This window comes from Diplotaxodon limnothrissa, linkage group LG12, assembly GCF_057381915.1.
Source record: "Diplotaxodon limnothrissa isolate DT_005_m linkage group LG12, D_limnothrissa_male_GT1.1, whole genome shotgun sequence".
NCBI classification, from domain to species: domain Eukaryota; kingdom Metazoa; phylum Chordata; class Actinopteri; order Cichliformes; family Cichlidae; genus Diplotaxodon; species Diplotaxodon limnothrissa.
The window spans coordinates 29,079,816-29,107,341 of NC_140607.1; the positions used below are offsets into that span (position 1 = coordinate 29,079,816).

Consider the following 27,526-nt stretch of genomic DNA (forward strand, 5'->3'; position numbering starts at 1 on the left):
TCAAACTGCAGTTAAACAGTGAAAGATTATAACAGTTTAATGATCCTGTAAATTTTATAGCAGTGACTACATAGATATAAACAAAACATCTGAATACTAAACAAACACGCAATATTTATTCTTAGAGTGGGAAAGCTTCCAGTGTATGACGTATTTCTCCTCCTTTTGATCTTCCTTTTTAGACCCTGTCAAAGAAAACCCACCATCCTCCATTTTCTCTTCTTCTTCCTGCCCGTCCTCTTCGCTTCCAACAATGAACAGAGAAAAAAGAGAAACAGTCGCACCGCTTACTAAAAGCCTCTCTATCTCTGCAGAAAGCAGGTAGGCTGGTTATGATCTGGGAAAAGAAAAATATTACCACCGGTATGAAAAAAGCATTAAGAATGAATGAACTGCATTCATTTTGTCTTTTAATTCAATTTGTTTACTTTTAAATGTGACCTATTATGCTTATTTCCAGCTCCATGTTTTTACTCTCATATTCTTTTAGAGATGTTTTCCATGATTTATAGGTTCGTCCATAGTTCATCCACTGTATGAAACAAGCCATCGTAGCTTCCCCTCCCTTTAAGCCAGTTTTCTTCTGATTGGCTGGCCCTGACAAACAGGTCTGAACAACAGGTTGATGGGGTTTCTGTACTCCCAGTCAGAGCTGTCTATCTGAGATGACCACATTGGGGATACTCCCTCATGTTGATGTCACACAGATCCAGGAGTAGAAAAAACATTTGGAAATTAAAAAAAATGTATTCTTCTGTGCCCTACGACAGCTGGGATAGGCTCCAGTGCCCCCCGCGACCCTGAAAAGGATAAACGGAAGCGGATGGATGGACACAATTGAGACTTCCAAAAAGCAGACTCTATTTTAGTATGCCTAAAAATAAATGAAACCTAGATTTTCACACAGGCTCTTCTGACCTGGCTCTCTTTCCCTCAGACGGCTGAGCGACTCAGCAGGTGCGGACTCTGAGTGTGCTGCTCCAACTTGCACTATTAGCTCACTGTCTGATGACGGGACACCAGTCACAACGACTCCCCCAGCCATCGACCTGCCAATCACCACACAAGGTGAGGAAGAACAGAGAGGCTTGGTACATGCATCAGTTGTAATAGTGATCCAGAAATAAGACGCTATTCATCACTTTCATTCATGTAGATACTGTTGATGCTCCTTTACTGGGCGACCTGTCCGCTGACCTGCTGGGACTTGAAGCAGAGTCATGGAGTCTTGCAGTCACTGCCGAATTTTGTAGGCAACACGACAGACACACAATCAAACGCCAGGATGTTATTTATGGTGAGAAAATCCAGCCGGCCTGGAATTAACAATAAATTAACAATACTGTTTTAATATTTTATATAAAAGCACTGTATACTGTACAACCAGCATCTGTAATCATATAGCTGATTATGTTGGATTCTGTGGGCTGAGTGAAAAGCTAACTTTTTTGCAGTTTCCAAAGAAATGTGTTTCATTATTACTTGTACCACCAGTGTTGTCAACCTTTGTGTGTTAACATATCAAAATCCTGTGAAGCGCAGATGGTTTATTTTCAGCCTGTGAGAAACCTTTGCCAAACTAAACATTGCATCTACAGTTTGAAACATAAACCCTGCCAGATATTTCAGTATCCCTTACCCAGTTTGGCTGTTCTCTTTCAGAGCTGATGCAGACCGAGCTGCACCATATCCAGACCCTAACGGTCATGTCGGAGGTGTTCAGGAGAGGCATGCTGGAGGAGCTGCAGCTGGATTGGGACTGTGTGGCCCGGATTTTCCCCTGTTTGGATCCCCTGCTGGTCTTCCACAGGAACCTCTTCAGAGCTCTGCAGGAACGCAGACAGGCTGAAACCCAAACAGAGAACTCCCAAAATTACATCATCCACAGGATTGGAGATATACTGCTTCAGCAGGTTAGTTGATATTTAGTTATGTAAAATAAATATACTCAGATGGACGTCTGTGCTCAGCATCTAGTCTCTCTCAGTTCTCAGATGAAAATGCTGAGAAGATGAAAAACTTGTATGGAGAGTTCTGCAGTCACCACATCGAAGCTGTCAACGTCTTCAAAGAGCTACAGCAACAGAACAAGAAACTTCAAAACTTTGTCAGGGTAAGCCCCTGAATCCAGATCCACTGTTTTTTTTTTTTTTCAATTAGTTATATTACAGTTAAATATTTTGAGCAGCTAAAATTCTTTGTCTCTCACAGCAACAGAGCAATAACTCGCTGGTCAGACGAAGAGAGGTCCCAGAATTTATCCTGCTTGTAACTCAGCGCATCACCAAGTACCCAGTGCTGCTGGAGAGGATATTACATTATACCAAGGGTGGGTCTACTCTACTGTGACTTGTGCAAAACTGCAGATATGCAAATGTTAAGTCTGTTGCATATTTGTTGAAAGGAGAAGAACAAATGAAAAGCAAGAGGAAGTTTTAGTGATTGCATAACAAAATGTTGGCCTAAAAGTTTAGCATTTTAAACCACTTCTTAAAAAATTATTGATTTAAAGACCTAAAACGGAAATCTTTTTTAATACATTTTAATGCTGCTTATTTGTCTGTTATCAGTTAAGAGATCGTAACAAAAAGCTGCATTATTGAAAAGCTGTTTTCCAAATTGGATTATTCATATGACCTCTGGCTATTGTTTCTGTTCGTAGAGGGAAGTATAGAACACTCTGACCTGTCAACTGCCCTGGCTCAGATCCGTGATGTTGTTGCAGCAGTGGACCTGACTGTAAATAAATATGAGAAGTTTCAGGAGCTTCAGGAAGTGCTGGCCCGGCTGGAGAACAAAAGCTTTGCCAAGCTTAAGAATGGCAAGGTGTTTCGCAAACAGGACCTGCACAGCAAACATAGGGATCTGCAGCACAAAGGGCTGGTCTACTGGAAAACAGCCACAGGACGTCTGAAAGGTGGATATGAAATCATATCGGGATCTATGATGTGTTGTTTATTTAGGTTTTAGACAATCAAACTATTTGTGTCCACACTTCTCTTTTCAGATACGTTGGCTCTTTTGCTCACTGACATTCTAGTTTTCCTGCAAGAGAAAGATCAGCGCTTCATATTTGCTGCTGTGGTAAATATCAACCCCTCCCCCTGAAAAAAAAGAAATCTTTTAAATCAAAGAAACTAGATTAAACTGTCTGTCCATGTGTCTCTGTCTATTAACCAATCTGGTTCAACCTACAGGACCAGAAGCCTCCAGTAATCCCTCTACAAAAGCTCATCGTCAGAGAAGTTGCCAATGAAGAGAGAGGGATGTTTCTCATCTCTGCATCCTCAGCGGGGCCAGAGATGTATGAAGTTCATACCACCAGCAGAGAGGAGAGGAATGCATGGATGAGACACATTCGACAAGCTGTAGAGAGGTACATGTAAGCACAAGTCAAACCTAGGGTGTTTGTGCAGCTTAGACGCCATGTGTAGGTCCGGTTAATGTGTGTTAACGATTGTCACAAATTACTAGCTGCCCTGAGGAAGAGGAGGAAGATGAGCGAAGTGCTGAGACCGAGGAAGCCAGGCAAGCTGCAGAAATGAGAATTCAGAAGATCACCAAGTTCCAAGGTAAAAAAGGAAAGTGTGTTTGAGACCAGAAGATTACTTTAGAGTTTATTTGTTCATATCACAGAGAGTTTGTGCAGTTATGAAGCATAACAAGACCCATTCCTCGTAATCTTTTCGTTCATTTTGTGTAGAAACGCTGTTGGGTCAAGACCAACGAATCTGCAACAGCCTGGAGGAGAAGTTACAGCTTTATGCTGAGCTTACAGAATTAACCCTCCAGTCACCAGAACCTGTACCACATCGCCACCTGCTGGTAGAATCAGTACCATACACCGACAGTGAGACACCAAGACAGGCCTCTTCACTGCTCACAGCTGCACTCAGAGAAGGTATAAAAGGTCGAGTGTGGCAGCAATTTTTGATTTTGGAGGGGATTCTAAATAAAGAAATGTTCTTGGGAAATAATATTTTAATGTAGCAATATAAGTTTAGTTGATTTCTTATAACGAAAATATTCGTTTTAACAAGTATATTAATTAGTATTACAAACTTGAATAAATTAGCAAATTATAAAAAAGTCTATATATTGCACGCTAATGTAGGAAACAACAAATAAATTGAAATAAAAGTGTTGCAAAACATTAAGTTTTGATCAAAATTTGCCTTTCCTCCAGCTGAAAACCTGATCACCATTCTCCAGGCTCGTGAGGGCATCGCTGTGCAGAGTCAGAGCTCTCCTGTCCGAGGCCCTGAGTGCTGCAGTTATAACAGCCACGGCAGCAGCATTCAGGAGTCTCCGTCTGAGCGTGAGTCACTGGCAGACACTGCAGCATTACATTTTCTGGGATATGTGTCACACTGCAGCTGATGTGTCAGTGTCTACTGCAATGTCTACTGTAATTTCTTGACCACATTGCATATATGCAAGCTGTCACATCTCCTTCCCTTGTCCCTACAGCGGATTATCTGAGCACGCTAAGCATGAGCTCCACCTCTCTTGGATCTGACAGTGAATTAGCCGGGATGGACAATTCGTTGTGGAGCTCCGCTGTTGAGCTGAGAAAAGGAGAGAACAAAGGGACACTGGTGAAGTTTCAACCTCTTTAGTCCCCCCATGAACAGTGTTTGTTGATGGATTAATATACATTACTGTTTCACTGTACTGACCCATTGTTTTCTGTAGGTGGCAGAGAGTGTCCAGAGCCTGACCCAACTTCTATACAGTCTACAGGTGAGAAGAACAAATATTTTACCTAACTGATTGAAAGACTATATGTTTTATGTGATATAAGAATAAAACAGTTCAGCTAAAATACTTGTTACATGTTAACTCAGTGAGAAATAAATCTCTTAGGAACTTTTACTGGTTTCTTTTGCTAAATAGTGAATTTGTAATCTGCCATAACTTACATTTTCAGACTCTAAAATAAAGAGGTATTTAAAAGGTTGTAGATAGATATAGATAAGGGATTTCAAAGACTGTGCATCTAATAAAGCCTTAATAGCCTTAATATAGTCCCGATCAAAAGTTTAACACCACTTGAAAAATTGCAGAAATTCATATTTTGCATGGTTGAATCTTAACAAGGTTCCAAGTTGAGCTTGAACGTGCAACAAGAAGAAATGAGAGTGAGACAAAACACTTTTTCGAGCATGCAATTTATTGAAAACGATGCTTAAACTGAAACAGGCTGTTTTACAGCTGATCAAAGTTTTAGGACCACATGACTTTTAAAGGCCAAATTCTGCCAGGTAGTCACACTGTCGTGACGTTTGTTTGCAAAGGCAAAAAAGATTCCCTTTTTGAATGTGGTTGGGTTATTGAACTGCAAAAGCGGGGTCCATTGCTACTGAGGTGGGACGGAGTAAGACAGTCATGTGGAATTTTTTAAATGAGGGTTATGGAACAAAAAAGTCAAGTGGAAGACCCCCCAAAAATTTCACCAGCACTGAGCTGGAGGATCCAATTGGCTGTCCGTCAAGACACTGGACAATCCTTGAAATTAAGCCCATTCCTGGTGCCGACTCCAGCCCCATAACCGTGAGACGGCATCTGAGGTAGAGGCGTGGTCCTACCTCTGTAAAGCTGTAAAGCCTGTTTGAGTTTAAGCGTTCTTTTTAATAAATCGCATGCTCATAAAAATGCTTTGTCTCACACCCATCTCTTGTTTTTGCATGTTTAAGCGCTACTTGGAACCTTGTTAAGATCCAACCATGCAAATATGATTTTTTTGCCATTTTTTAAGTGGTCTTAAACTTTTCATCAGGACTGTATGATGATGCTTATGTTACATTTAGTAACTGGAGTGTGATTAGTTGTCTCCTTATGTTTGCAGGCAGCTGTGACCCTCCAGGACAGCTGCTATGAAGTCCACCAGCTCCTTCTTCAGGAGGGAGAAGGACCTCAGCTCCGAACCCTCGCCTCCCTTCAAAGCAGCCTGGTATCAGTCACATCATACCCACTGAAAGCATTTTCTCAATGTAAAACCTTACACGTTTTGAGGAAGCTGAGATTTTAGAGTTACAGTGGGGCAAAAAAGTATTTAGTCAGCCACCGATTGTGCAAGTTCCCCCACCTAAAATGATGACAGAGGTCAGTAATTTGCACTAGAGATGGCACGATACCACTTTTTTATGTCCGATACCGATATCATAAATTTGGATATCTGCCGATACCGATATGAATCCGATATAGTGTTTTTTTAATCAACAAAACTGTTTTTTAAAATATCTTGCTGCATTTTGCAAGTCTGCAAGTTCATACTCAAGTTTAAAACAACAACTACACTAAAGCTATTCTGTTATACCTGTATACAAAAAAAATATTTCATAGTTCAGCAATACTGATCAATCTAATAAACTTAGACCTACACCATCCTCCCTATTCTGGTATTTTAAAGAGTACTTAGCGTAAATATTAAGCAACCTAACTAATAGGGTTCCAACTCCCAGCAACAACAAAAATAAATAAATAAAAAATAGGGAACCACCCCTCACGCGCCACCTCATGATGCTTAATCGACGTAATCAACCTTAATTTGATGCAGTGTGAAAAAAAATGCACAGAAATCAATTATTTTTCAAGAAATATTAAATAGATTCAACATCTTTCTTCAACAAAATTGCAGACTGCACAGATGGTACCTTCCCAAAGTAAAAAGTACTATAGCTTACAAGGGTATATATATTAGACTTAATAGTCACTATATACAGTAATTGACTTCTATTCATTTTACATCAAATTAAAACTTTGGGTGTCAGATAATTATTTATTAAAAGCTAGACATTTTAAATGAGAATAAGAAAGAAAAGTATGTCTTTGTGCCCCCTTTTCCCTGTTAATGCCCTATCGGCCCCCCTGGCTAAACTTTGCTAGATCCGCCCCTGCACAGTTACCAGCGTCAGCTACATAGAAAAAGATCCTCGAGTAGAAAGTAATATTAAATACATTCTAACAACAGCTTATCAAGCTTAAACGTGCTGCTGTTGTTCAGCCGCTGGTTTCCTCTTTCTGGTGCAAAGTGGACCAAAAACAAACAAGAGAGACGGACTCGCCACAGAAAAGCCGATCAGCTGATCATTAGCAGTTTCACGATTGAAGTAGCAGCCGGAGAGCGAGAGGCAGTCGCTCGTTAAGCTTAACGTGGGAATGCTTTACAAACATTCAGAGATGGACTTACACACTTGCTTTACTTCTCTCGGGGATAACTTTGTCGGAGATGAAATGCCAGGTTGCTAGCGAAGCTCCACATGCTATCCAGACCACCGACAGGTCCCGCATGCCACAGCTGCTCTATCACGTGATGCATACTGCTCCGACGTGCTAACGTCGTTCTGAGGCGAGTTACGGCGTGTTGCAAGTTTTGTGAGGTGCTTTCGTGATATTTAATGGATCGGATTACATTTTTTATTTTTCTCCGATATCCGATCCAGTAATTTAGGTCAGTATCGGACCGATACGTAATATCGGATCGGTCCATCTCTAATTTGCACCAGAGGTACACTTCAACTGTGAGAGACAGAATGTGGAAAAAAAATCCATGAATCCACATGGTAGGATTTGTAAAGAATTTATTTGTAAATCAGGGTGGAAAATAAGTATTTGGTCAATAACAAAAATACAACTCAATACTTTGTAACATAACCTTTGTTGGCAATAACAGAGGTCAAACGTTTACTATAGGTCTTTACCAGGTTTGCACACACAGTAGCTGGTATTTTGGCCCATTCCTCCATGCAGATCTTCTCGAGAGCAGTGATGTTTTGGGGCTGTCGCCGAGCAACACGGACTTTCAACTCCCGCCACAGATTTTCTATGGGGTTGAGGTCTGGAGACTGGCTAGGCCACTCCAGGACTTTCAAATGCTTCTTACGGAGCCACTCCTTTGTTGCCCGGGCGGTGTGTTTTGGATCATTGTCATGTTGGAAGACCCAGCCTCGTTTCATCTTCAAAGTTCTCACTGATGGAAGGAGGTTTTGGCTCAAAATCTCACGATACATGGCCCCATTCATTCTGTCCTTAACACGGATCAGTCGACCTGTCCCCTTGGCAGAAAAACAGCCCCATAGCATGATGTTTCCACCCCCATGCTTCACAGTAGGTATGGTGTTCTTGGGATGCAACTCAGTATTCTTCTTCCTCCAAACACGACGAGTTGAGTTTATACCAAAAAGTTCTACTTTGGTTTCATCTGACCACATGACATTCTCCCAATCCTCTGCTGTATCATCCATGTGCTCTCTGGCAAACTTCAGACGGGCCTGGACATGCACTGGCTTCAGCAGCGGAACACGTCTGGCACTGCGGGATTTGATTCCCTGCCGTTGTAGTGTGTTACTGATGGTGACCTTTGTTACTTTGGTCCCAGCTCTCTGCAGGTCATTCACCAGGTCCCCCCGTTAGGGCTGGGCGATATATCAAGTTTTTAAAAAATATCGATATATTTTCATACGAGATATAAGATGTGACAATATCGTTTATATCGATATAGTCTATGTTACGTTATAATTATACTTGTGGAGCCGCAGGTTTGCCTCTCTTTCGTCCACTTTTGTCTCTACGCAACGTTACTCGGCCTCGCCTCTCCTGCACTGAACACAACTCCCCCATAGCTTCACCTGCAGGCAATGACAAGATGAAAGCGGAAAATCTCCGTTAGCGAGTTACCGTGCGTGGGGCTGGATGGCGTCAACGTGTTAGCGAGCTAACCGCGCTAACGACATGCAGCCCAGAGGGGCTGCACGGCCTAAAATCCTTTCCTTTTCTCAAAAATCGACAGTGCGCCTTATGTATGAATTCTGGTTGTGCTTACTGACCGCGAACCGATTTTATGTGGTACACAGCGCTCAGCAATCTGTCAAAAAATGTTTTAATATGACTTTGCTAAGCTACGGAGCTGCACCGCTTGATGGATTGTCGGAGAATTACGGCTACAGAGGAGGAGCCTCGCGGAGTGATACGTACTGTGTGTGTATAAGGATGGCACCTGTTCAGAGACGTGGTGCAGCTGTGAAATCTGTCTCTTTGTTATTATGCTCAGCTTCTATTAGTTTACATTTTGACTGCACAATTGTGAGCTTTTTGTTATGCACAAAAACAACATTGTTTTCTTTTATTTATGGACCATGATTATTTAATATATGCTGATAATTTATTTTTGAGTAATATCTACGCTGTATGTAAATAAAAGTGCCCGTGTGACATCTGGGACACAGTGTGACTAAGAACTCTCTTTTTGTTCTTAACTTATGGCTTAAAAAAAAAAAAATCGAGATATATATCTTATATCGCCATCCAGCTAAAAAATATCGAGATATGAATTTTGGGTCATATCGCCCAGCCCTACCCCCCGTGTGGTTCTGGGATCTTTGCTCACCGTTCTCATGATCATTTTGACCCCACGGGATGAGATCTTGCGTGGAGCCCCAGATCGAGGGAGATTATCAGTGGTCTTGTATGTCTTCCATTTTCTGATGATTGCTCCCACAGTTGATTTTTTTCACACCAAGCTGCTTGCCTATTGTAGATTCACTCTTCCCAGTCTGGTGCAGGTCTACAATACTTTTCCTGGTGTCCTTCGAAAGCTCTTTGGTCTTGGCCATGGCGGCGTTTGGAGTCTGACTGTTTGAGGCTGTGGACAGGTGTCTTTTATACAGATGATGAGTTCAAACAGGTGCCATTCATACAGGTAACGAGTGGGGGACAGAAAAGCTTCTTACAGAAGACGTTACAGGTCTGTGAGAGCCAGAGATTTTCCTTGTTTGAGGTGACCAAATACTTATTTTCCACCCTAATTTACGAATAAATTCTTTACAAATCCTACCATGTGAATTCATGGATTTTTTTTTTTCACATTCTGTCTCTCACAGTTGAAGTGTACCTCTGGTGCAAATTACTGACCTCTGTCATCATTTTAAGTGGGGGAACTTGCACAATCGGTGGCTGACTAAATACTTTTTTGCCCCACTGTATGTCAACACATATATTGTTGTCCAGGAGCAGGAGAAGCAGAGGAGTATTGAGAAGAAAAAAGAGGAAGTGGAAAAGAAGGGTTTAGAGAGGAAGAAAGAAGAGGTGGATGAGGTGCAGAAACTCCAGGTGAAGCTGAAACAAGAGCAACAACGTTGGGACAAAGAATGTCTGGCCAGAGAGAAACAACAGGTTAGCTTCATGCTCGTGTTCTTTAAAAGTGATTTTATGTTTCTCAGTCACTTGTCTTTCTGGTCTCTCTGTCTTTGTTTCATAATAGTTTGGTCTGGCACAAAAAAGCTCGGTTTAGTTATGAGTCTACGCCAATGACTGCAGAAAACAGTCATTGGTCTACGCCCATTTCTTTGATCTTTACCAGGTTATAAATAGATCACATTTAATTAAAGCAAACAAAAGCAAACTGCAGTGCTAGATGAGACACTAGACTCTTGATAAATAAAATACATTTTACATTTTCTATAATTACTTCAAATTTCAGTAACAAAAACCGGAAACATGTCATATACGATCAAAATGTGTGACCTGTGAATTTCTTTTTCAAGATAAGATATTTTTAAACATGTGTTGTAACCTCATTTTCATAGCTGCATGTGCATCTGCCATTTTCTATTATCTTATTCAATTTCCTGTGCTGCTGTTGCCATGGTTATATTTTACTAAGTGCTAATATGGAACAGGTCAAAAAGGCTGTTACCTGCTTTCAAAACCTCAACTTAAAACCCAAGTTGTGGTTAAAGTGCTTAAGTTTCAAATATAGTATTAATCTTTAGACCTAAGCAATGTATGAAGTCTGTTACAACAGTAGAATAATAAGCCTTGCATGCTTACAGAGTGAACAGGAGACTTTGCTGGAGCAGCGGGAGCAGCAGTGTCTTCTGGAAGCTGAGCGGCTGCGCTGTGAGCGTGAGGAGCTGGAGGCCCAGCTGCTGGAGTACCAGCAAAATCTGGACAGACTGAGGGAGGGTCAGAGGAGTGTAGAGAGGGAGAAGGAGAAGATCGAAGCGCAACAGAGACTGCTCCAGAGCTGGAGACATAGCCGCCAGAGCAGCCTGCCTGTTATGATTCCACTGGGTGAATACAAGGTAATTCAGGAAGCGGGAGATGATACAAGAAAGTGCATTAATGCAGGGGATAAAAGTACAGAAAGATTCAAGTAACAAAATAGATAAATACATAAATAAATGAAAACAAAACTAGGAACGATAGAAAAAATAAAGCCAAAAGAATTTGTCACCTCTCCTTCTATTTCATGTCATTTTGATGTCCTAGGGGTCTACCCACAGCCGCTCAGGGAGCCTGGATAGCAACTGTTCAGTGTACAAGAATGAGGCAGCTTTGCTCACCTCACTCCAACAGAACCACCTCCACCAGCCCACCAACAACAACCAGCACCAGCATCCTCTCTCCATGCCAAGAAAAAACCACGAAGACCCCCTGCACAGTTCCACCTATTCGACCAACCTCGGCCTCAGTGCCAGCCTCTACAACAGCCTCAACACCCTGCTGAGCCAGACACACAGCAAACAGCCGCTGGATGGCATGACATACCCGAGCTACGGTAACAGTCATGACTGTCCTCAGGCCCTGAATGACTCCATCCACCCCTTTGGCAGCAGGATCACTACACACTCACAGGAGACCAACACTTGTAAGACTACTTACTATATATAAAGCATGGTAGAAAGTGCATGCCTTTTTAAATGAGTATTGTACATATTGTGCTTTTTCCAGCCCTCATAAACAACATCTTTGTCTTGACAGTTGAAAGTGATTCTTTTGACTTCCTGCAGTGGGTGTCTGGACCCACACAGGAATGTGGACACACACTGAACCCTGATCTGTGGCACTGTATGTGTCTCATTTGACATTGCCTTGCTCTGTAGCTCTATTAAACCTCATGTTCCTGCGAGGTGCTGTGATATTATTAACCCATCCACTGCTGTGCATTTCTCTGCTTATTTCAATCAGAACTCTTGAATTCCTAAGTCTGTGTCTTTAGATACAGAGAAGCTCCGCTGCTGGATGATGCTGTGGCCTTATTAAAAAGCAGAGACCCCAAAACTAAATCTGAGCCCTGGCTAAATGAAACAACTCATGCCTGTCAGATGTGAATGCCAAAAAGCTGAAGGAAAGTGGGGGGAAAAGGACATGCCTAAAAGCTGCTTTTGACACAGTGAATTATAGTATTTTAAATATTGATTCTCACATTTCTCAAAGAACGTTTTGTGTTAGAACTTGATTTCAGATCTTCCTCTGCTCCTTTGTCTTGTGGGGTTCCGCAGGGCTCGATACTTTAGAAAGCAGAAAATTGCTTTCAATTGTTATGCAGATGATACTCAGATTTATGTGCCCCTAAAACAAAAGGATGTCTACTCCATACAACATGCGACCGTGGCTCAGGGGATTGGGAAGCTCATCTGTAACCCGAAGGTTGCTGGTTCGATCCCTCTGCTCTCTCTGTCCTGGTCGTTGTGTCCTCGGGCAAGACACTTTACCCTACCGCCTACTGGTGTTGGCCAGAAGGGCAGATGGCGCGATATGGCAGCCTCGCTTCTGTCATTCTGCCCCAGGGCAGCTGTGGCTACAACTGTAGCTGCCTCCACCAGTCTGGAGTGAATGAATAGTGGAATTGTAAAGCGCTTTGGGTGCCTAGAAAAGCGCTATATAAATGCAATCCATTATTGTCATACAAACAGCTAAGTGCTTTGAGGAATCAAATGAGTAGATGGCGCTAAACTTCCTAAATTTTAACGAGAATAAGACAGAAGTTGTGTTTGGGCCTTGTATCACTGGTCGGCCTTTTCCTATCGACATAAGCCCGCTGGCACAGTACATAAAGCCCGCTGGCACAGCCTGGGGTTTTAGGATGGACAATCAGATCAGTGCACTGGGATAATCCAGCTTCTTTTAGCTGAAACAGCTGGTTAAAATGAAAAACATTCTGTCAAAAGATCACTTTGAAACAGTAATCCATGGCTTCATTATGTTTGTGTCCTCTCTGTCCCCTCTTAAGCTGGTGCAAAATGCCCCAGCACGACTTTTAACTGAAACACGAAGAGAGAGCATATTACTCCTGCTTTATCCTCACTGCACTGGCTGCAGACCCATTTTAGAGTACATTTTAATATATATATATATTTTTTGTTGTTTTTAAGTGCTTAAATGGCCTTCCCCCAGCTGACCTCTCTGAGCTGCTGCACTTGCACTCCCCTTCCCGGTCACTCAGATCAGCTCACCAACTGCTCTTGGATGTCCGAGGACACGGCAGCTGCTCATGGGGGCAAGGCTTTTGTTGTAGCAGATCCCAACTTGTAGAGTTGGGAGCTGGAGTAGATGGGCCTCCTCAATCTGAATATTTAAATCTGCTCTTAGGTTCCCTGACTAACTTGTTTTGCCAAACAAAGCACCTCTTTTGTTGGGCATTTGACCCAGTTTGAGATTTTTATTTGATTTAATTTTGTTTAAATTTTTATTTTATTTTATTTTATTTTATTTCTACTGTTTTTACTGATGTGTCATGTTGATGTCCTTATTTTGTTTAGTAATTTTTATATACATATATATTTTTCCTTTTTTTTGTATTCTTTAAATTGTATAAATAATACAAAACCACTGACCAAAACTTTGGTGTTTCTAAAGGGCTTTATAAATAAAGTTGGCTTGACTTGACACTTTGTGTTGTTCTTCTTTCAGCAAACTTCAGACCAGTGGTGGACAAACAATCCCCGGATCTGTGGAGGTCAGAGGTCACAGGGCATAGACTTTATGAGGACGGCTTCTCTTCCTCTCACTCTCTTAACCCTCTCCTCCCCCCTCAGGCGTACCTCTCTCTCGAGGGGCAGAATAGGGATGAGGGAGTTGAGGAGAACATTGTTTACCTCTAAAGGTCCATGAGAGAAAAATAAACAATATAGGCCACCAGTTGTATACTGAACAAACAGTAATATGTCTGTTGCTTAAATGTGTGCGTGTGCATATATGTCCATGTAAATATGATGGATTTATGTTCATCTTTTAAAATCGGAGTACAGTATGTGCCTTTATCATTGTATGTTGTGAACTTTAACCATTCTCCTCCTGTGTGATCAAACCATTGTGCCTTTTCACAAACAAGCTCTTTGTAAATCAGCTTTTATATTTGTACTTCTCGTGTTTTCACTTCTACCACAAATCTTTTAAGTATCTGTGCACTTGGTTTGATGACAAAGGTACCTTTGTGCTACAAACCTTTTGACTTCAAATACAAGAAAGTCAGGACAGATTAAAATTGATGTAATTTACGTCTTGAGCACTTAAAATGAAATAAGAATATATGAGAAGCCAATCAACCCCTTTTTTAAACTATATATAGATTATTTCTCCAAGTGATCTTTAATGATATTTATAAGGGATTGTGGGCCTCTACGAGAAATAAAAATAGACCTATATTGTGTATAAATATGAAATACATGTATAGTTTTTCGGAGCGGCTACCTATGCACAATATGTTGAATTGTTTTCTCACTTAAGTGCCAAAAATATATTGCTGTCTGATGCTGTAGTGTCTGTGAAGAGAGGGTGTATTTTTTTCCCCTGTTCCTTGAAATTTCAGATAATTTATTGCTTAAAAATTGCTTCATGCACTGTCAACGTTTATAAGATTTTGTTTGAAAATTTGACTTGTAATCTTCATAATCAGAACTGTGTTATCATATTGTGTGTGTGTATATATATATGTAATATATATGTATATATATATATATATATAAAACTGTTGTGGCAAACATCTGTTTTTGGTGCATTCTTACTTATGTGAAAAACGGCACAGCACCATTGGTTTAACATTTAAACACTCTTCTCTTGACTTCCGATTATACATTACGCAACACTCGCACTTCTACTCATACTAACACTTGCTGCTGACTTATTAGGCTTTCAGTTGGCGTGCTCAGTGAAAAACGGTTCACATGAGAGGATGATAAATGTCAGGAAATCCTTTTTCAGCCTTTTCGGGTTGTATCTGATATTTTCGAACACTGAATGTTGCTTTGACGATGGTAAGTTGGGTTCGTTTATGTTCTTTCTGATCATTTTAAAGTTCTCTCAATATGTCATCTTGATGTGTGCTCAATCACAGGTAAAGAAATTCCGGAAAGTTGATTCTGTTCATTGTCTAAACAGGACCAACATTCTGGGACCCTGAATGTGTAACTTTACATCCTTCTGTTCTGTCATACGCCAGGCTGTTATCTGCCAAAACCAAACATCACTCTGAAAGCTATTAATGACAAGCAGACCCTTGTGGTGAGCTGGTTGGTAAAACACAGCAGTTTTGTGGGTGACATTTATGAGATCGAGCTCAGCCGCACTGAACAGCACACCGTTATTTACACTGTGAGTATTGAGAGGTGTGTTTTCTGTTTTTAATGCTGTTTAAAAGTCATAGAATACAGTCAGAATGTTACATATAAAAGATAATTTGTATTTTTTCTGCCAGGTCATCACAGAGAAAGACAGAATCTTTTTTTTTTCCATTACCACCACATTTAATTGATTCTGTAATCCTGCTTTTAAGACCTACCAGTGTTATTATGAACAATTATTTCCTGTTTTTTAACCTAGAAAAATGTGAGCGTATCACCTGGAGTTTCGGCCAAATGCACATGGACATGGATCTCTGATCTGCCTCTGGAGTGTGTTGATCACTCTGTCAGAATGCGATACTATAATCAGTCTGACCAGAGTCCTTGGAGCAACTGGATAACCAACTCTGGTGAGATGTTATGCTGATCATTAAATGTCAGCCTACGTGTTTTACTGATGAGGTTAAAAAGCAGCAGTTGTCGTTTTCTTAGGAATGAAACGTTTCTCAACATCTGTCTCTTTCAACATATATCTTACGCGTACAATGCAAATATGTACATGGTTGGGAAATAAGGCGTTGTCTGCAACACTTTTTTTTTTTTTAGTTTACTACCTATAAGGGAAGTAAAGTAAAAAAAAAAAATGTAATAAAAATTAAACTTTTTAAAAATGTTATAGTTTCTGTGGGTCATCAGTCTGGACTCAAGGCAGGGTTGTTGTTTTTTTGTAATAGCCAAGCGAGTCCAACAGCGAGTCTGTTTGGCATTGTCTTGTTGAAATAAGTGAGGCTTTCACTGAAAAAGACATTTCATAGATGCATTTATTACGTATTTATCTTTTAGAATGTTGGTTATCTACAATTAATCAGGCAAAATGTTTACATTTTGCCTACAGGGTTTACATGAGCTATTATATATATTATTTAAACTGCATTTTGTTGCCTTGTACTTGTGACATGTGCAATGACAATAAAGTTGAATTCTATTCTATTCTACTGTATTATACAGCAATTTCTTAATATAATTTCCCGTTTTCAATGACTCAAAAGGAATCGGGCACATTTACTACTGGACACAATTTTAAATATATAGATTTTTGTTAATTCTTGGATGAAAATTATTTTGAGTCAATGACAGCCTGAAGTTTAGAAACCATCACATCACCAAGTGCTGTATGTTCTCCCTCCCACTGTTTACTGCAGTTTGTTGCTTGTTTTTCTGTCTCTGTGACATCCTGTGTCATAAAACTGCTTCTTCCAGCAATCATATCATGTAACACTTACAGTCGTGTCCATGTCATAACATTGCCTTTACCAGGTGTGACAGAATACTTTACTGCGTAAAAACATATTTTTCCTCTTTTCTTTTGTGTTGCTTATCCTTGTGGTCAGACATGTTTGACAGAATACTTTGAGTCAAAGGGTGTTTATTTCTTCTTCTTGGACTCTTTTCTTGGGGGGAGGGGTTGTTAAGTTATGTAAATTCTAATCGATTTCATCTTTCGTCTAAACAACCATTCTTCCGTTTCTTGGAATCTGTATAGTCCTCAGGTACGACGTCACTCATGAAGTTAAAAGAAATTGCCCATGCCGTATTGCACTAATCCAACCCGATATCATTAAGGATGGTGAATGAACGACACACTAATGACAAATCAGATGGCCTCTCTCCTCAATAAGCTGGAGGATGCAATGTTCATCATTTCCAAAAAAGAAAACAAAAGTCTGAAAGCTTTGATTGGTCAGACTACAGAACAGTTTGCCACGCAGCCTTAATCCACCTTAATGACCTTGGGTGCAAAGAAAGCAGAGGCATTTCTGAATCCCCTTTGTTTTTCGTGTCTCTGTCAGTGCAACAATACAATTTTTGTTCCCCTTTTAAGAACCCTAGAACATACCAAGGGATTATGCATGAAATTCTGAACAGCTCTTCATCAGACTGCACTGTAACTTTACTTTGTCTTGCAGGATTCAAAGCAAACGATAAGATCCACATTTTCCCCTCCAGCCGTGTGCTGAGGCAGGGCAGCAGTGCCATGTTCTGCTGTATTCCCCCAACAGGGGTGAACGTTAAAAGAATGACCTTCAGGAACGAGGAATACCGTCTTTTGAGCATTGGAGGCGGAGTAAAAGCTATCACTGTAAACAACCTCACTATCCCAAAAGGAATAATTAAGCATTTGTTACTGACCTGCGATGATGCAACAGGCAAAAGTTTTCCTGTCTTGAACTATATCAGTTGTAAGTTTGAATCTTTCTTTTTTTGTATTCTTTATTAATTTAATGCAGAACTTGTACATGTATAACTGTATATGTATATGTGTGTATATTGTAGTTCCACCCCAGAAACCCAGAAACCTCAGCTGTGTAACCTTTGACATGGTATCTGTCAGCTGCACCTGGGATTCACCCAGAAAGCGACTCCTGCATGATCGCAACGTGCAAATTTACACTCTCCACATAGAGTAAGCACATGAAGTACACACCTTATATTGTAACACAATGTAAGGCATAGATGGCAGTGATTTTCATAATATTGGACTGATTCAGTGCTGTGGAAAGGTTTTGAGCCACCAGCCATATTTTTATATTTTGTTTCAAAGGAGCGACACTTATTGAGAAATTTTGAGGTTTTCTGAATGTCTTATAAGGTTTTTCTGGCATATATGAGCATGTCGTGCAGTGTGTTCCCAACAAATTTGAGGAAACTGGAAAACTGGAGTACAAAAAAAGAAACAGCAGCCCCCCACCCCCACCCCCCCAAACCAAAGTATCTACAGCAGATAGCTCAAAGTCACGTCTCCCTGAAAGATGAATCATGGGAAAATTCATCAGTACAAATTTCATAGGACACAAAAGATTTATTAAGCCTAATATAAAGTAATCAAACCATAAATATTATTTCACAAAAGTGTAAGCTGATGTGCTGGATGTGTTTGACGTCTTTTCCAATTCTATTGTTTATTAAAAACACAGAAACTCAGACAAGGCTCCCTTCACCTGTGAGCAGTCATCATGTACTTTTCCAGCTGTGCCACACCTGCAAAATTATAACATCAGTGTGTGGGTGAAGGACAAGCTAGGAGAGGAGATGGAACGTTATAGCTTCAACATCTCTGACAGAGGTCAGGGGTCATCTTTGTGTATACAACATATTCTCAGTTATGTTTTTGAAGGCATAAAGACACGTACATGTCAATTTAAACTGCTCTGTGGTTGATGCTTTCACAATTTACCTACACTGTGTAGTGAAATCAGCGTCAGTGTTGTTTTTGTACTGTTTGAATGTTCACTGCACAACCAGAAAATACACTGATATAAGATACAGTGGGGCAAAAAAGTATTTAGTCAGCCACCGATTGTGCAAGTTCCCCCACTTAAAATGATGACAGAGGTCAGTAATTTGCACCAGAGGTACACTTCAACTGTGAGAGACAGAATGTGAAAAAAAAATCCATGAATCCACATGGTAGGATTTGTAAAGATTTATTATTTATTCGTAAATTAGGGTGGAAAATAAGTATTTGGTCACCTCAAACAAGGAAAATCTCTGGCTCTCACAGACCTGTAACGTCTTCTGTAAGAAGCTTTTCTGTCCCCCACTCGTTACCTGTATGAATGGCACCTGTTTGAACTCATCATCTGTATAAAAGACACCTGTCCACAGCCTCAAACAGTCAGACTCCAAACTCCGCCATGGCCAAGACCAAAGAGCTTTCGAAGGACACCAGGAAAAGTATTGTAGACCTGCACCAGACTGGGAAGAGTGAATCTACAATAGGCAAGCAGCTTGGTGTGAAAAAATCAACTGTGGGAGCAATCATCAGAAAATGGAAGACATACAAGACCACTGATAATCTCCCTCGATCTGGGGCTCCACGCAAGATCTCATCCCGTGGGGTCAAAATGATCATGAGAACGGTGAGCAAAGATCCCAGAACCACACGGGGGGACCTGGTGAATGACCTGCAGAGAGCTGGGACCAAAGTAACAAAGGTCACCATCAGTAACACACTACAACGGCAGGGAATCAAATCCCGCAGTGCCAGACGTGTCCCGCTGCTGAAGCCAGTGCATGTCCAGGCCCGTCTGAAGTTTGCCAGAGAGCACATGGATGATACAGCAGAGGATTGGGAGAATGTCATGTGGTCAGATGAAACCAAAGTAGAACTTTTTGGTATAAACTCAACTCGTCGTGTTTGGAGGAAGAAGAATACTGAGTTGCATCCCAAGAACACCATACCTACTGTGAAGCATGGGGGTGGAAACATCATGCTATGGGGCTGTTTTTCTGCCAAGGGGACAGGACGACTGATCCGTGTTAAGGACAGAATGAATGGGGCCATGTATCGTGAGATTTTGAGCCAAAACCTCCTTCCATCAGTGAGAACTTTGAAGATGAAACGAGGCTGGGTCTTCCAACATGACAATGATCCGAAACACACTGCCCGGGCAACAAAGGAGTGGCTCCGTAAGAAGCATTTGAAAGTCCTGGAGTGGCCTAGCCAGTCTCCAGACCTCAACCCCATAGAAAATCTGTGGCGGGAGTTGAAAGTCCGTGTTGCTCGGCGACAGCCCCAAAACATCACTGCTCTCGAGAAGATCTGCATGGAGGAATGGGCCAAAATACCAGCTACTGTGTGTGCAAACCTGGTAAAGACCTATAGTAAACGTTTGACCTCTGTTATTGCCAACAAAGGTTATGTTACAAAGTATTGAGTTGTATTTTTGTTATTGACCAAATACTTATTTTCCACCCTGATTTACAAATAAATTCTTTACAAATCCTACCATGTGGATTCATGGATTTTTTTTTCCACATTCTGTCTCTCACAGTTGAAGTGTACCTCTGGTGCAAATTACTGACCTCTGTCATCATTTTAGGTGGGGGAACTTGCACAATCGGTGGCTGACTAAATACTTTTTTGCCCCACTGTACATGGTTCGTGTGTGTGTTGCCATTAGTGTTTCCTGTTGTGAAGTCGCTGAGATTGAACCGCGGGGTGACAGACGCCACAGTGTCCTGGAGCATGCAGGAAAGCTTGACTCGTATGAACCTTATCTGTCAGGTTGCTACAGTCCCACTCGGCACCGTGGAGGTGAATTCATTTAAGTTAACAATAATAATCATCAAACTGTTGAGTGTAGATTTGACATTTTAGTGCATGTTTTTTTCCCCATTTACTTCTGTAACAGCTGAGGTGCAACAACATTATGAGCAGTTTCTGCGACACAAAACTGGAGCACCTGGTTCCCAACACGAAGTACAATGTCAGAGTACGCTGCACTGTCAATGGACGACTGTGGGGAGAAGGGGCAGAAGAAACCTTCATAACAGGTAAATATAAATATAATTAGAAAAAATGTTGTTTTACAAATATCATATCGTGTTCAAGTCCAGATTTAATAAAGTGTGAGAAAGACTAAAATTATTGAAGGGCAAAAATTAATTTTCAGTGTTTAGCTTTTATCTGCAAAATGATGCTGCATGAAGGAGCAATTATTGCATACAAACATATTTTTCTTTTCTCTTGTGTTGCTTATCCTTGTGATGGGTTTGTTCATTTGAAAAGAGACTTAAATGCAACATTTGTGTTTGCAGTTGTTTTTCTTAACATGATCTTCACATGAAAAGTCATCAGTGCACAACGATTTATTAAGCCAGTTATAGAGTAATCAAACTACAAGTATTACTTCACAAAAGAGCAAGCTGACACTTTGCTGGATGTGTTTGAGGTCTCTTCCAATTCTCTTGTTTGTTAAAATTACAAATACTTGAAAATATCAGTAAAGTAAAAAGCAAGAGCTTAGCAACAAACTCCCAAAGAACTTTCATTCTTTCATTTTCTTTCATTCCCCATGTACTATCAGGCTTTGATACAACACTTTTCTTTTCTTACTGACCACTCAAAGCCACATTTCACCATATATTTTAATCTACATGCTGTAAGTACTTTATCTACTGTGGCCAATTTAGAATCACCAACTAACCTAACAAGTCTTGGTCTCGGCTTGCTTTGGTACATACAACAAACAAACAAAGTGCTCTAGTTCAATGATCTGCTGCCTGTTATGCTCTAAACAAGTCATTTTCCTCAGATCCACTGGTGTCCTTGGATTTATGGAGAAGAATACAGCCGCTGTCTAACTCGCGCACTCGTCAAGTTACTCTGATGTGGAAGCCAGTAAGTCATTTTTCTGTGCCCTTTAAGCACAAATACTTGGTGGAATAGTACTCTGGTTTTAGAGAATATACAGTATGTCACCGTTACCTTGAACATCCTTCACCCTTAATTACTAATTTATTCTCAGCGTATTGCTGGCACAGCAGCCACAATAAACATACAAGAGTACACGGTTCAGTGGTCACAGGAAGGCCAAACAGAGTCGAAGAACAGCAGCGTGGGCCAGGCAGTGGTGTCCATTGGCCCAGGAAAGTGTGACTTCACTGTCCAGGCTGTCCTCCCCTCTGGCACCTCCATCCCCGCCAACATCACCATCCCACCAGCAGAGCACAAAGGTGAACAGCTTCTCTACACCCAGAGTCTCTTAAATTTAAATGCTTACTTAGACATTTAACTGTTTTTTTTTCCTTTGATAAAACAAAGGGTTACAAAAGGGTTAAAAGGGACTTTTTAAAAAACGTTTAAGACTGATTATAACAATTTCAAGTAGTCCAGCCTAGAAATGTAAATGTATTAACAACAAATATCTCTGTTGTTTGTTTCCTTGAATTAAAAAACGAAAAAAGTGAAACAACGAGTGTCACTAGAGATTAATAACAAGTATGATTCAATGCAGAGAGGTCTATTAACACATAGTGAGTGAGGAAGAAACACCCAGTGCATCATGGGAATCCCCCAGCAGTGTACGCCTATTGCAGCATAACTAAGGGAGGATTCAGGGTCATCTGGTCCAGCCCTAACTATATGCTTTAGCAAAAAGGAAAGTTTTAAGCCTAATCTTGAAAGTAGAGATAGTGTCTGTCTCCTGAATCCAAACTGGAAGCTGGTTCCACAGAAGAGGGACCTGAAAACTGAAGGCTCTCCCTCCCATTCTACTTTTAAATACTCTAGGAACAACAAGTAGGCCTGCAGTGCGAGAGCGAAGTGCTCTTATAGGGTGATAATGGTACTACAAGGTCATTAAGATAAGATGGGGCCAGATTATTTAAGACCTTGTATGTGAGGAGCAGAAGAATTCAATTCTGGATTTAACAGGGAGCCAATGAAGGGAAGCCAAAACAGGAGAAATATGCTCTCTCTTTCTAGTAACCTGTTAGTACTCTTGCTGCAGCATTTTGGATTAACTTAAGGCTTTTTAGGGAGTTTTTAGGACATCCTGATAATAATGAATTACTGTAGTCCAGCCTAGAAATAATAAGTGCATGAACTAGTTTTTCAGCATCACTCTGAGACAGGATGCTCTAATTTTGGCGCTATTGCACAAATGGAAGAAAGCAGTCATACAGTTGTTTAATGTGCACATTGAAGAACATATCCTGGTCAAAGACAACTCCAAAATTCCTCACAGTGTTACTGCCATCAAGAGTAAGCATCTGGTTAGATACTGCATTTCTAAGATTTTTATGGCAGAGTACAATAACTCAAGTTTTATTAGAATTTAGAAGCAGAAAAACACTTTGCATTTTCAAATCTACTCAGCCAGGGTCTAAAGTCCTGAGTTATTTTGCTTTGTTTTGGACTTTCCCCCCCAGAAAATCTCCCAGTACAGAAGCGTTTAGACAGTACCAGCGAGGGTGGTTTCAATCTGACATGGGAAGATCAGAGCACTGCCACCTGTGGCTATGTTGTGGAGTGGTGCGTGCTGGGAAATGCAGTGCCTTGCACTCTGCAGTGGAAAGTGCCAGAGGGAAATAATGCATTGTTATTACATGCTAGTAAGTTTTATTGTTGTTTTCATTCAGCAATTAATGTAAATACATTTACTCTTGTTTAGCATTCACTGTCATATTTTTATTTTTAGGTGAATTCCAAGCAGGTTACAGGTATACATTTTATATTTATGGATGCACGGACAATGGATATGGACTACTGGAGATACAGACTGGTTACTCACAGGAATTCAGTGAGTTTTGTTATTGCATGTGTGTGTGTGTGTGTGTGTTGTATTCATTTATTATGTATAGAAGAGACATTTGAGGCTGAGCGTATTCTAATGTCATAATTCTTCTTACAAAGTGCAGTTAAGATTGACTCTCATGTGATTATACTCTTTGTCTGTTCTGGTAGGTTCCCAAGTTTGTCAGAAATACCATAATTTTTTTTTAATTAATTTTTGACTCTGCATAGCACCAAAGTAGATTTTAAAATTAAATATATGATTGAAGTGCAGACCTTCAGCTTTAATTAAAGGGGTTTAACAAAAGTATTTAGTATATACCTCAAGTATTCAACCTGAATTATACAATGTTCCCTGTTTTCTGAAACTGAAAAACAAACAGTTCCAGGGCCATGAGGCCTGTTTCCTCATTATTCCACGACAAATTAAGTAGATAAAAGATGTGGAGTTTAAACAGAACCAGTTTTTCTTGACTTGTAGGTTTTCTGACAATCTCGGCTGCTTCAATTGCTTATTGTGATCCAAGAATGATACCATGATATTGAGACTGGGACTCTGTAAGCATCATGTCATCTTTAGCTTTTTACCTTGTTCTTCTTTTAAGTCTCTGGTCTCTAGCACAGAATAGGATGGTGAGAAAACTTCTATCATAGTTTGGATCTGGAGTGTGCAGTTGAAAGTAAACGTTTTTATACACTGTAAAAAAAATTATTTTTTTTAAACTGTAAAAAAACAAAACATGAAACTTTTTTTTTAACAGAGGTTGCTTTTAATGGTAAAATTCAATGTGTTTACAAAACACAGAAAAAAGCAATAATCCTTAAAAAATTAATACAGAGTAGTCCTTTATTTTAAAATGGTACATTGTACTGTACGTTTACCATTTTTACAGAGTAGTAGTTAAAATTTTGACACAGGATATCCTATCTTTGACTAATAGGGGCACCCTGTAAACAAGATAGTCTTTCCTGTTTTGCAGTTCTGATATGCAGAGTGGAGTAATTACTGTGATGCAATCATCTGAAGAGCTACATGTTTAAATAACAAAATACCATATTAGTATAGGTATTTTATAGAAGTTGAGGTTTTGAACTCCGGGGAAACTTTGTTTTGAGAAACTGCATTGTTGCTTTGACACCAGCTAAGCTGCAAATGTTTTAATTAGTTCGGCCTTCCTTCCTCATTACTATCTCCTGTTTCTCAGATTCTGTTCAGCGCCCAAGTCTGGTTGAACCTGTTCAGAGTACTTCCTCTTCTGTGACACTGGAGTGGCATTACAATGAAGATGATCCAGCTCAGCCAGCATTCATCATGGGGTACCTGGTTACAGTGCAGGAAGTAGGATCTGTTTTGCTGCCAGGTCAGGTTGCGAGAGAGTGTGGAGGAATAAACCAGCAATGTTGATCTTCTTCATCTTAATCTCAGTCTGTGGACGTGTTCTAATTATTTACATGATTGAATTTATTTCATATTTCTGGGCAGTGTCAGATAAACCTGATTTGCGTTAAACTTAGTCAGGATGGTGCCCAGCACAATTATTTAATCTGTGTATCATCCTGTGTACATCTAGATGGGTCCAATGTCTCAGTTGCAGAGCCCCACGTGAAGTTTGTGACCATAGAGAGTCTGAAGGAGAACACAGAGTATACTTGCTCTGTGAGTGCTCTCACTAAAGAGGGGCCTGGGCTACCAGCCAGCATTACCTTCAGAACCAAAAGCAACTGTGAGTTTTAAAACACGCAGGGGGATCCCAGAGATACCGCTACTGAACTGTATTCTTTCCTGGGAGAACCTTTGATAGAAGATGTCAACTTCCAGTGCATGAAGTAATTAATTTCAACTTCTTTTTCCTCCTGTAGACTCTTCTCTCATAATCAAGGTACTGACTCCCATCTTTTTACTCATGGGCTTCACTGTTCTCCTGTGGTCCCAAGTGAAAATGTGAGTAAGGTCATCTTTCAATAGAGACCTAAAGATAGAATCCTGAAGATGATGATATAAACCATTTTGAACTCTTTAAAAAAAGAAACTATCTGTTTCAGTGTGAGGAGCAGGCTGAAGGAGATATTTATTTACCCTGTGGATATGAACATTAAAACTCCAGAGTTCGAAAGCTTCCTGCATGAGGTATGAGCTAATCACTGAGAGAGCAAAAAAAAAAAAAAAATGCACAAAGAGGAAATATCCAGCCTAGGAAGGAATGATATCTATTTCTGACACAAGATTCTAGCTGCTCAGCAGTCCTAGGTCTTTGTCATATTTTTGTTTCATCATAAACCAAATGTTTTTCCACTGATGGACTGCAGGCAAGCCAGTTCAGCCAGCTGATTCTCCCACTACAAAGCCATGTTGTTATAATGACTGCAGTATGCAGTTTAGCATTGTCTTGCTGAAATATGTAAGGCCTCCTCTGAGAAAGATGTCTGAATGGGTGACAGTGTTGCACCAAAACGTGTAGATCAATTGCATAGACACCTATTCCCCCCTAATACCATCAGAGATGCAGGGTTACGAACTGAGTGCAGATAACAAACCGAACGGTCCTTCTCCTCTTTAGGTCCACAGAAGACGACAGCATTTCTGTGTTGTCTTCACGTTTGGCTTGTTCTTTGCATGGTAGAACTGTAACCTGTCAAAGATTTCTGGAAGTCTTCCAGTGCCCTTGCAGTGATTTGCAGGAATGAATCATGCCTGTTTTAAGTCAATTTCACCTGAGGGCCCAAAATTTAAAGCCATCCAATAAGATAATAATCAAAGTTTTCATTAGTTGTCCAAACATTATAAACAGATTGGTGAATCTCTGCCTATCTTTACTTCTGAGAAACACTGCCTCTCTCAGATGCTTTGAGACATGCTGCTACCATCAGTCTAAACCTTTGATTCCCCGCCCCCGCCTAACTAGGTTTGTGTTTATATTTGGATTTGTGCCTGTCACTTAAGTTATCATATCTTCTTTGCACAGACTGATCAGTGGCTGCAGTCTCAGAAGCCAGAGGAGTGCATCAGCTGTGACATCCAGATTTTGAATGGCAGACCCTCTCTAAATGAAATAACCGCACTGAGAGATTCTGAGCTTATGAATGAACCATGCTCTCCTAGTTTGCAGTCCTCGCTTTCATCTTCATCACCTTCTTGCATGCTGCTCGAAGCAAATTACTGTCCACAGTTAGCTACTCTGCCCTGGGACAGACCAGCCTCTCAGCAAGTCACAAGCCTGATGAACAGGAGTTACTTATACACTTTGAAGGAGGGTTACTCTGAACCACCTAACGTTGTATTCAGTGAAACCAAATCAAGCTTTGAAGCTTCTGACTGCCCCCTTGAATCATGCGGTGTCATATATGGTTATATCGCCAATGATTCTTTATAAATACTGAGTCAAGTCTGACTCAGTATTTCTTCCTGTCCCATACCGTAAATACAGAATTTGTTTATTAGACATATTGTGAATCAGCTATCCTGTATTCATGCTAAACTGTAAATTGCAGAAGTGGTTTTGTTTAAAAATGATATTATATGGGTGTTATCATAACAAAGAATTAGTAGTGCACAAAACTCAAATCAGATTGTCTAAAGTTTGATGTGAGAAGAGAAACAAAAACTCAGGATTTTGCTCAACTGTGAAGGAACTGGAGATGTTATCTACAGGATGTAAGTGCTGCAACAGATAAGGTAGATGAGCAGGCTTAGATGTTTGCATATTTTCTGAGCATGACTTTTTAACATAGCTTGTGATGCAGAAGGTGCTGATAGTGGTGTAGTTGTTAATGGGATGTAGGTATAATGCTTGAAGTGCCGTGCTATATGAATCCATAGTTAAAAACGCGACTCGTGTAGCATTGCTATTAGCTCATTTGGTTCAGCAGGTGACTCATGTGTCCTTTGAAATGAAAACATGAATAAAGTGCTTTTCTATATAAATGTAAGAACATTATTAGAGGTATTAGTTTAGGAATTTTTAACACTGCCATCTTTTCGCCTTTTCTCCATATCCTTTTAGACATCCCAGCCCTGTCTGATTCTGTGGCATGCATGCTCACATTCACACTAGATTAACTTGGCTCAACTTGTTTTCTTTTCAGAATCCTATTAAATGGCTTT

The 27,526-nt window shown here is 40.4% G+C and overlaps 2 protein-coding genes across 2 annotated transcripts in view; both read left to right on the forward strand.

The window, feature by feature from the left end:
- Window positions 1-14,756, forward strand: part of LOC146621534 (rho guanine nucleotide exchange factor 28-like) — a 38,404-nt gene extending 23,648 nt beyond the window's left edge. The window contains exons 19-37 of the mRNA XM_085368550.1: window positions 183-321; window positions 938-1,068; window positions 1,157-1,297; window positions 1,663-1,913; window positions 1,988-2,113; window positions 2,212-2,329; window positions 2,663-2,917; window positions 3,008-3,084; window positions 3,198-3,376; window positions 3,475-3,572; window positions 3,704-3,901; window positions 4,187-4,318; window positions 4,471-4,598; window positions 4,696-4,743; window positions 5,849-5,953; window positions 10,009-10,173; window positions 10,833-11,084; window positions 11,272-11,650; window positions 13,696-14,756. Coding sequence (XP_085224676.1) covers window positions 183-321; window positions 938-1,068; window positions 1,157-1,297; window positions 1,663-1,913; window positions 1,988-2,113; window positions 2,212-2,329; window positions 2,663-2,917; window positions 3,008-3,084; window positions 3,198-3,376; window positions 3,475-3,572; window positions 3,704-3,901; window positions 4,187-4,318; window positions 4,471-4,598; window positions 4,696-4,743; window positions 5,849-5,953; window positions 10,009-10,173; window positions 10,833-11,084; window positions 11,272-11,650; window positions 13,696-13,886 — 3,113 coding nt within the window. The 3' untranslated portion in view covers window positions 13,887-14,756. The remainder of the gene's footprint in view (window positions 1-182; window positions 322-937; window positions 1,069-1,156; window positions 1,298-1,662; window positions 1,914-1,987; window positions 2,114-2,211; window positions 2,330-2,662; window positions 2,918-3,007; window positions 3,085-3,197; window positions 3,377-3,474; window positions 3,573-3,703; window positions 3,902-4,186; window positions 4,319-4,470; window positions 4,599-4,695; window positions 4,744-5,848; window positions 5,954-10,008; window positions 10,174-10,832; window positions 11,085-11,271; window positions 11,651-13,695) is intronic.
- Window positions 14,757-14,956: 200 nt separating this feature from the next.
- Window positions 14,957-26,795, forward strand: osmr (oncostatin M receptor). Its single transcript, XM_085368575.1, has 17 exons — window positions 14,957-15,038; window positions 15,224-15,375; window positions 15,604-15,754; window positions 17,312-17,584; window positions 17,679-17,808; window positions 18,320-18,468; window positions 20,309-20,442; window positions 20,540-20,681; window positions 21,443-21,528; window positions 21,656-21,863; window positions 23,061-23,243; window positions 23,330-23,431; window positions 24,630-24,785; window positions 24,996-25,148; window positions 25,285-25,366; window positions 25,468-25,552; window positions 26,388-26,795. The coding sequence occupies exons 1-17, from the start codon at window positions 14,957-14,959 to the stop codon at window positions 26,793-26,795; spliced, it is 2,676 nt and encodes an 891-aa protein (XP_085224701.1).
- The last annotated feature ends 731 nt before the right edge of the window (window positions 26,796-27,526 follow it).